Genomic DNA, 9,811 nt, shown 5'->3' on the forward strand with positions numbered 1-9,811 from the left:
GCATAACAAAGGGTTACCTTCACTCTTCAATGGTATTTTACCTTGTTAAGTCCCTTTATAACTTCTTGAGACGTCCTCCGAGTTTGTTCATGAGTATCAGGAAGTCTGCTAGCTGGATGATAGTTGGATGATGGCGAAAGCGGAAAGTATATGCAAATGTATGTGTATGTATGCAAATGCATGTGTATGCAAAAATATTATTTTCTTTTTTTAATTTTTAATTTTGAAGGTATGCTAAAAAAATTCTTTTAGATGCAATGGAAGTGTCGTATTAGGATAATGACAGATAGGAGAACCCACACAAGTTTCGGGATAATGCCAAATATAAGGACGCCTTGATTAAGAAGGCTCCGTATAGATAGGGATAATGATCGACATGGGAAACCCAAACAGGTTTAAGGATAGGTAAGGTAATATACAAGCATGACCTAGTTAAGGGAGTTTTTTTATGATAGGATAGCTCTAAGTTTAGACTACCCAGTCCCCTTACAGGGTAAGCTCTAGGTTTTTAGGATGATAGCTTTAGAGTCATGGATTATACCCTTATTTTACCATGAGAAGGAGCAAGCCTTCCTACTGTAATCCTTCGGGATAAGTCTCATCTAGGCAGGACCTTAGTAACGACCTTTGCAGGTTGATAACATAAGGTCACCCTAAGTTGAGAGGGTTCTAGAAGAGGTCCCCAGAGTCATGGACCGAACTCAAAGTTTTATCATGAAGAAGTGTTGGTCTTATCATGACAACCCTTTTGAATTGATCTATTCTGGGCGAAATCGTCATCAAAGACCCTACGGGATGAGAACCCCGTTGGCCGAGACAGGACGACCCCTTACTTAAGCTTATTATTTTTTTCTCAAGCCTGAGTTTTGGCTTCACATATGTAACAATCCCATCCATATAATATGTGAATAGTAATATAATATTGCAATATACAATAAAATTTATAAAAAATAAAAAGAGTAAATAAATAAATAAACAAGAAAATAAAGAGCGTTTTGGATAGCCACTCTCCTTCAATTACAAATTCACAATTCAAAACATTAAAATATGACTTCATGTAATAATTAAACACACATCTGGAAAGTAGTACGGACTTATATCCATACCATTATTTAGCTTGGACATATTAAGGAAATAACACAACATGCGTCACACTATAATCATAACTTCACATAATGAATTATGATGCTTATATCAAATGCATCTTTTACTGATATTCACCTTAAGGCCATGTTCCATACGAAGAAGAACAGAAATCCTTGGAGTTAAAGAATGACCTTCCACCACCTGTATGTGAAACTTCCATAACATAGAAACAGCTACCATCTTCATTTGAACAAAGCTAATACCTTTTCCAATACAACTTCTTGGACCTGCATTGAATGCTATGAACTTGTAAGATGGTACATGTATAATCTGTCCATTATCTGATATCCATCTCTCTGGCTTAAACTCCAAGCAATCCTCTCCCCATATTTCTTCCATCCTTCCCATTGCATACAAAGAAAATATTAACTTTGTATTTGCTCTAACATGGTCTCCACTAGGTAGTACATCAGATTTGACTGCACACTTGTGCTCAAATGCAACAGGTGGATAAAGCCTTAAGGCTTCACATATAGCTCCATGAAGATAAACTAGCTTATCAATGTCTTCCATACTTAAATTTGTAATAGAATTCATCTCTTGTGCTAAATAGTTATCTTTGATCTCTTGAATGATTTTAGCTTCCACAATAGGATGAGTTGAAACAAGCCAAAAGAACCAACTGAGACATGAACTAATTGTTCCATTTCCTGCAAATAAGAGATTGACTGCAGTGTCTGTAATATACTTCTCAGTCTTTTCCCCCTTTCCCAATCCTTCCCTCATTAATTCTTTTACAAAGCAAGAATGAGATTCATCCAGACCTTCATTAACTTTGATATAAGTTATACATTTGTGCAAGAACTCGTAAATATTTTCGTAAGCTACCTTGCCTTTCTTCTCTGGACCAATCTGTAGCCATCTTTGTAGCTTCCAAATACATTTTGGAATATAGTGTCTGGACAATACCATTTCCTCAATCTCAGACACAGCTTTTAAACAAGCGATACCTGATAATTCATTGATTTTGTAAGGATCAAGACAATTAGGATCCAATCCAAATAAAAAGGTAGAGGTGATGTCAAAGGTGAACCTTTCAAGAATATCTTGTAAATCAAGTACTTGTACACTTTTATATGCATGATCAAGAAATGGTAATAGGCTATTTTCTAGCTTCTTTTGAATGCTTTGTATAAGGATGATCTCAAAGTTTTTCCTTTTGAGCAATGAATGAAGTAGTGTTCTTTCTTGTTTCCATTCATTGGAATCCAAATTAAAAATACCAACACCAAGAATTTCAAATATTTCATGGAAATCAGATCCTTTCCCATAGTTGCTGAAATTCTTACAGGTGATGTGCTGCACATTCATGGGATCACTAGTGAAAATAATGCTGGCCATGTTTGTGAGCCATGGTCCTTTAAAATGAAAAGTGCCTCCATGATGTTTCACAATTAATGTTGCGAAATCGTGAATATTGGATAGATTATGGAAAACGGATGGTAGCATGCCAATGATTGGCCAGTTTGGTATAAGAACATTTTTGTTGCGTTTCCATATATTGTAGAATATGATGAAGAGAATGGCTACAAATAATGAAATGCACTCAAACAAAGTCCCCATTGTACAAGCAGAGTCAAAAACTAAATCAGCAAATGCTAACTTATTTGATTTGCTTTCTCCTCAGTGTGGAGAGTGTTAGGTGCATGACATTTAAGTTGGTGGTTTAACGTAACAATCAGTTATTAATTGTAGGGCATGACATTTAAGTTGGTGGTTTGATCTAACAATCAGTTACTATTCGTAGGGCATGACATTTAAGTTGGTGCTTTAATGTCCTACCTCGTCTTTAAGTTTTTTTTAAATGTCTCTTTTTTAAAAAAAAAATTGTTTATTTTTAATTATCATTTACAAAGTTCAAGATATTATTATTATATTTTGTCAAAATTACTCCTACATAATTATTTCAGAAAGAGAAAAAGTAAAATGAATTTAATAAATAATTAAGGTTATTATAGATAAAATGAGAATTATTATTGAAAAAATAACAATGATAATTAAGTTTATTGATATATTTAAAAGTAAAAGAAAAATGACATTTAAAAAAAAAACAGAAGGAATAACAATCAATATCAATTATTAATAGTAGAGCATGAGATTTAAGTTTGTGGTTTAATGTAACAAAATCTAATAATAATGGTTACACGAGAGGAGACATTTATAAGTGAGAGGAGACATGTATTTAATGTCTAAAGGTTTTTGATTAATATATAATTTTAAATAACTTTCTTTAGGTGACAAAATTTGATTGAGATATGTCATTGGAATAAGTTACATCCAATTTTATAAAAAGTAACGTAAATCTTACACACAAATATATATATATATAACACCATTAATCTTGTAACTAACCCATCTTATAATAAAACTCTGTTTCTCGTAAGCCAAAGTAACTAACAAACTATAAGACAAAAAACACCATTAATCCTTTTAGCAACCTTTCCTTTGTTTCAAAATTAATGAATTGAACAAATTCTTCATAGATCTTTCCTTGAATATGCTACCGACAACAAGTACCACAAAAACCAATCTCCATTATTTCTTGGTCGTTGTGCAGTGGTAGAACAAGTGTATACACCTTTCTTCTTCTACAAAACAATGAGGGCAGTAACTATCAACGATTACATGTCTTCTGATGATCAACTCCATATGGTTGGAAGAATATTACGCATAATTATACAACCGAACATGAACAATTTACAATTTACCGGGAACTTTAGGCTTCCAAATCGCATTTAAAACTTGTTAGCAATGAGGTGTAACTATTGGACATGCATGTTTTACCCGCACTTTAGTGTGGGGCGGGCCAATGATTTAGGCCCTGACCCTCTAATGTGTCCGCTCCGTCCCGCCCCATTTTTTCGCGGGCTTTTGCGGACATGTGCATTTACATAAATTTTTTCATTTTTAGGCTTAAAGAGTACCGTACCCGCAGACTTTCCCCGCCCCACCCTCATTTTTTTGCGGGGCGGACCTAAGTTTTAGGCCCACATCCTCAACTATGACCGCCCCGCCCCGCCTCGTTTTTTTGCGGGTTTTATCGGGGTGGGTCTAAACGTGATGGGCATGCGAGTTTGCCACACCTACATTAAACCTTTTAGATCCCTCCACCACACAAACGTATCAGACTCGTTTTGTCTCAAAGACACATCCTGCAGTGTTGTTTCCAAATCAAACATTTTTTGTCTTCCTCCATGACACAACATATCCTCGTTAATCTGCAAATTCAAAGACGACACCTTGTCACTCCACCTACCCATGTCTGCAATCATTGCGAATTTTCTCTTAACCCTGTTGTATAAATCAAAATATTAGTCACTCAAAATTTCATTGCACAACCAACTAGACCTCCAAAATCCATAGACCTCACCATCCCCTAATTTGCCTATGAATCTTCCTTTTAAAGCACACGTATCTTCGTCTTGGACAAAGCTAATCTTCTTCAAATCCCTTCACCAAAGAGATTCCCTTAACTTTCCTGAGGACTTCTCGGCAAGTGTACCGATAATATCGAAGTAATAATTAAGATTGAATCCATTGGGATTACTTTTGAACAAGACAAATTCCATGGAATGTGTATAAAATAGTAAAAAGAGGGGAGAGGGGTTTCGAGTGTGCAATGCGAAAAGTAAATAAGTGTTTAAATAGAATTACGAAAACGGTGCTTAGAATCCCTTATTTCCCTTATTTCACATAAATCGTCTCATCACTATAATCCCACGATAAATTAACAAAACCGCTATAACTGATCCCTCATAAAATAACTCACTAATCACTACTCGAAGCATCTTATCCTAGTAAACTAGCATAAGCAGGATTAGGCGATGCACATAATGTTAATTCCCTATGCCACTATCTGAGGTCTCGTATTCTTATTCAACCAACGTAAGTACAACAATTACCCTATGTCCAACACATAGACTAATGATCAGTATTCCCTATGTGCCCAAAATCAATTTAAAAGAGTGTATCACATAAAAAAGCATTAAGAACAATAAGCAATTGAATAGGATTATAGATCAAAAGATTCATACAAAGTCAAATCAACATATTACCCAACAATATTGAAAAAGGTTCATCACACACAATCTTACCTAAAGGAGTTTAGCTACTCATAATTCATATTACAATACCAAATATATAAAGAAGAATAACATATGATTTTCCTTGAAAGATTGGCCTCCAATGACTTCAAATGCTCTCCAAATCATATTTGACGCTATAAAAGTCGTACTTGCAGTGCCAATTTTCGTAACCCTTGCAAAAGTGTAAAATTTTCACTTAAAAAGGGCTCATAATGGATCATACGCGTCAGAAAAAGTCCAGAAAAAGGGGTCATCGTGTGCGTAATAACATGCATCGCGCGATGCAGGCAGTACAAATCTATCGCGCGCGAGATTATTCTAGTAGCTGCACGTTTTTGCTCCCTTTTTCACCTAATTTTTCACTGAGTCCAATTTCTTCACACTTAGGTATTTTTTCCTCATTCTTTGGTCTTTCTTCTTCATTTTTTAGCTCATCTTTCACTTGTTTTGATCCGATTCTTCGACTAAATTCATGCAATGACGAACTGTCATCATAACCCCAAACTTAAATCGTTGCTTGTCCTCAAGTAACTCGCCTACAGCTGCACATTTCAACAGAAAAAAAGTTGCACAATAACAATTGAACACCACCCTATAATTTTTGAAATTCCTCCAATATGTACTAATAGAATGTGTCAAAGTACACAACCCTATTATTGTGCTATTCCAATGCCCATATTGAATCAGATTTCAGATTTATTGGGATTCACGATTGGTGTACTTCCTTTTCCTATCTGGGAGTTCCAATTTTTAAAGGAAGGCTAAAAGCTTACTGCTTGAAGGCTATTGTAGGTAGAGTTAAAGCTAAATTAGTTGCCTGGAAAGCATTTGTTCTCTTTTATACTGGGAGAATTCAACTTGCCTTTCAAGATCACTCAAATGGAGTAATGAGAGCCATAGAGATATATGTGTAAAAGAGTTGGTCTAATTTGTGGATTGAAAGAGATCATACTTTGGTTTTTCTAGATTTCAAATTTTATTTGTTGGTTCCTTAGAACTTGAGAGCCATAGAGTATTATTTTAACTGCATAAGATATACCAATATTAATTTTATGAAAGTTGGATGTACTCTTTATTGCCTTTGGAATAAGTTATACATTTGTACAAGAATTGGTTAAGATTTTTGAGAGCTAACTTGTGCTTCTTCTCTTAACCAATTTGTAGCCATCTTTGTAGCTTCCACAAACATTTTGGAATACAGTATCTGGAAAATACCATATAATCAAGCACAGGAATAGCTTTTACGTAAGCAACATCAGAAAAGTCATTGTAGTTACAACGAAGGGAATTAGGATCCAATCCAAATAAAAAGGCAGAGCTGACATCTGTAGCGGTAAATTCATGACCATCAAGCTATGGATAAGCTTAACATCAATAAAACCAGAGTCTCCACCGCGCTTTTATTGTTTCCAAAGGAAAAGGGAAAAGTACGAACAAAACCCAAAGATAAAAAGTTTTCAAATCAAAACTAATAAAATTCCAGAGATTAGAGGTAAGGGGGTTGGTTACACAGAGGGAAGGTGTTAGCATCCAAAGTGTCCTAGGTACTCCTAGGGAGCCCTTTTTTATGTATGTATGTGTGTTTGGTATAAAAAATGTTTGAAAAATAGAGTGTGGGGATGAGAAAAGAATTTATTGATTATATTTTTGTGTTTGACAAGACCTTCAGACTTGTGCCTACGTACCAACATAAAAATAAGGGATCAAAACCTCGTAGTTCATGGTATCAATTTCAAAATGAGTGAATTTATTTTGATCAAAATTTAAGTTAAAAGAGGCACAAAGGGCCCAAAAGTTTGAATGAGTGTTAATTATTTTTGTCTTTTGAAATTTTAAGTCAATATGATTATATTTATTTATAAGTTTGATTTAAGAGAAAGGTTTAAAAATTCATTGGCATAAGGCCAAAGTTTCTAATCATTTAAATAGAGTCTAAGTTTGAAATCACAAGCAAAGTAGATCTTTGAAAAAGGGGGAGAGATTTTTAAATTTAAGAAGTGGGAGGAGATGAAGAGACTAATCCTAAGCATAAATTTAAAAGTTAAGAGTTGAAAAGATCTGATCAATGGGATGCAATCCAACAGACAAGAATGTCATATAGAAAACCCGTTTTCCCTTTGGAATCTGAATCAAGCAATTATCAACAAGTAATTAGCAATATCAAGCATCATGAAGATCAAGACATCAAATAAAGATAGCCACATCCAAACAAGAAACTCCATAGCTAGCAGTCTTCTTTGTCTTCTCATGTATCAGATGAAATACTCCTCGATCATCTCAGAAGAAAAGCCTCAGACACTGGATCAAAGTAACAGTTGCATCAAGACCATGCAGAAGATAAGTTCAAATAAATCCCAATAATTTCATTATATGAAGGTTCAATTTACAATAACTTGGTCTCAAAATGTTGGCATTGGCCAAGTCCTTTTGCATATGGAATGTTGCATAATCCTAAGTCCAAAAGTTCAGATCAAGCTCAACAAACCGCCAAACATTTTTTAGGGTTTTTGTTGTTTGTTAGGTATTTTAAGGTCCTAAGACCACAAGCACAAACAAAATACACAAACAAATATATACAATCACAATATATGGCTCAAATGAGCAAAATGAAAATGGCAAAAACATAAACAAGTTAAATGATATGTAAATGGCAATGAATGATAAATGACTAGAAATTAAATTGCATAAAGTAAATGACTTGAAAGTAAAGCAAGATTAATAAGAGTTAGTCAAATGTTAGTCAAAGTTAATTGGATGTTGGTAGTGTTTTGCTTTTCAATTGATTAAGTTATTCTTTGGAGAACAGTCAACCATCTATTGACAAGCATGGATCCTTGAACCAAGACATCTGCCATAGGTAGGAAAAAAGGCCAAGTTTCCATTAAATACCATGAAAGATAGGAGACTTACAATCTCACTTACTAGAATGATATGCCTTTAGGGTCAAATTTAGCTTTATGTTAAGCAATTTTAATTGGACTTATGTAGAAGTCACAACTATCTGAGGCTGAGCAATAGAATTTTGGTGCTAGTTTCATGAGCATAGTTCATTATACTATGTCTCTAACATGAATTAACACCAAAATTATATTGCCCGACCTCAAATAGTTGTGACTTCTACATAAGTCCAATTACGATTGCTTAACATAACGCTAAATTTGTGACACAAAAGTCATAGCATTCTAGTAAGTGAGATTGTAAGTCTCCCCTCTTTCATGGTATTGTGTGGAAACTTGGCCTTTTTTCCTTCCTTTGGAAGATGTCTTGGTTCAAGGATCCATGCTTGTGAATAGTGGGTTGAGTGTTCTCCAAAGAATGACTTAAATAATACAAAGTAAAAGCAATACTAACTTCTAATCAACTAACAACTAACATTTAATTTCAAGCCATTTACTTTTATGTACTTTAATTCAAGCTTTTTCATTTTCCATTATTCATACCATTCAATTTGTTTACTTTAATGCCATTTCACTTTGCCCACTTGGGCCATAATTTGTGATCTATTGTGTTCTTATATACTTGTTTGTTTTTGTGGTCTCTTGACCTTAATGTACATAATAAGAACAAAACTCCTAAAAAACATTTTGTGTGGACGGTTGGATTTGATCTGAGACAATGGACTTAGAATTAGGCAACACTCCCTATGCAAAAGGACTTGGCCAATGCCAACTTTCATGAAACCAAGTGCTTATGAAGTGAACATTCATCTGATGCAATGTTGAAGATCCATTTGAGTTCATCTGCAACATGATCATATTGAAGTTGTTATTTTGAACCTGTGTCTAATGCCTACTTTTGGAAGTCATCTGATGCATGGGAAATTTTGAAGAAGATCATGGAGTTGCTAAGCTTGGATGTGGAGATATTTATTTTATGCCTTGCTTTTATCTTGCTATTTGTGTATTGATATTGCTTGATTCTAAAGTCCAAGAAAAATTTGGATTTCTATATGACATTCTTGTCTATTGGATTGCAGTGCATTAGTCAGATCTTTTCAACTCTTAACTTTTAAATTTGTGCTTAGGATTAGTCTCTTCATCTCTCCACCATTTCTTTAATTTCAAATCTCTCCCTCCTTTCATAAACCTTCTTTGCTTGTATTTGTTTTCTAAACTTAGACCATTTTACAACTTAGGAACTTTGTCCTTATGCCATTGAATTTTTAAAACTCCTTTCTTAATCAAATTTGTAAATGAACTTAACTATATTTGACTTAAAATTTCAAAAGCCAAAAAGAACTAACACTCATTCAAACCATTTTTAGGCCTCTTGTGCCTTTGTTAAACTTAAAATTTTGTTAAAAGTAATCCACTCACTTTGAAATTGATACCACGAACTACGAGGTTTTGATCCCTCATTTTTATGTTGGTACGTAGGCACAAGTCCGAAGGTCTTATCAAACACAAAAATATAATTAATGAATTCTTTTCTCATCCCTCCATTCTATTTATTGCAAACATCATTTTGTACAAAAATACATATTCACAGAAAAAAGGGCTCCCTAGGAGTACCTAGGACACTTTGGGTGCTAACACCTTCCCTCTGTGTAACCAACCCCCTTACGTGTAATCTCTGGCATT

The 9,811-nt window shown here is 34.3% G+C and overlaps 1 protein-coding gene across 1 annotated transcript; it reads right to left on the reverse strand.

Annotated features, from left to right (window-relative positions):
* Positions 1-972: 972 nt before the first annotated feature.
* Positions 973-2,758, reverse strand: LOC127095732 (alkane hydroxylase MAH1). Its single transcript, XM_051034381.1, has one exon. The coding sequence runs from the start codon at positions 2,707-2,709 to the stop codon at positions 1,195-1,197; it is 1,515 nt and encodes a 504-aa protein (XP_050890338.1). The 5' UTR covers positions 2,710-2,758; the 3' UTR covers positions 973-1,194.
* Positions 2,759-9,811: the final 7,053 nt, after the last annotated feature.

Source organism: Lathyrus oleraceus, chromosome 6 (genome assembly GCF_024323335.1).
Source record: "Lathyrus oleraceus cultivar Zhongwan6 chromosome 6, CAAS_Psat_ZW6_1.0, whole genome shotgun sequence".
NCBI classification, from domain to species: domain Eukaryota; kingdom Viridiplantae; phylum Streptophyta; class Magnoliopsida; order Fabales; family Fabaceae; genus Lathyrus; species Lathyrus oleraceus.

What these genes read in the sequence shown, in the direction of transcription:
- LOC127095732 (XM_051034381.1), bottom strand. Translation starts at nt 2,709, where the DNA reads ATGGGGACTTTGTTTGAGTGCATTTCATTATTTGTAGCCATTCTCTTC.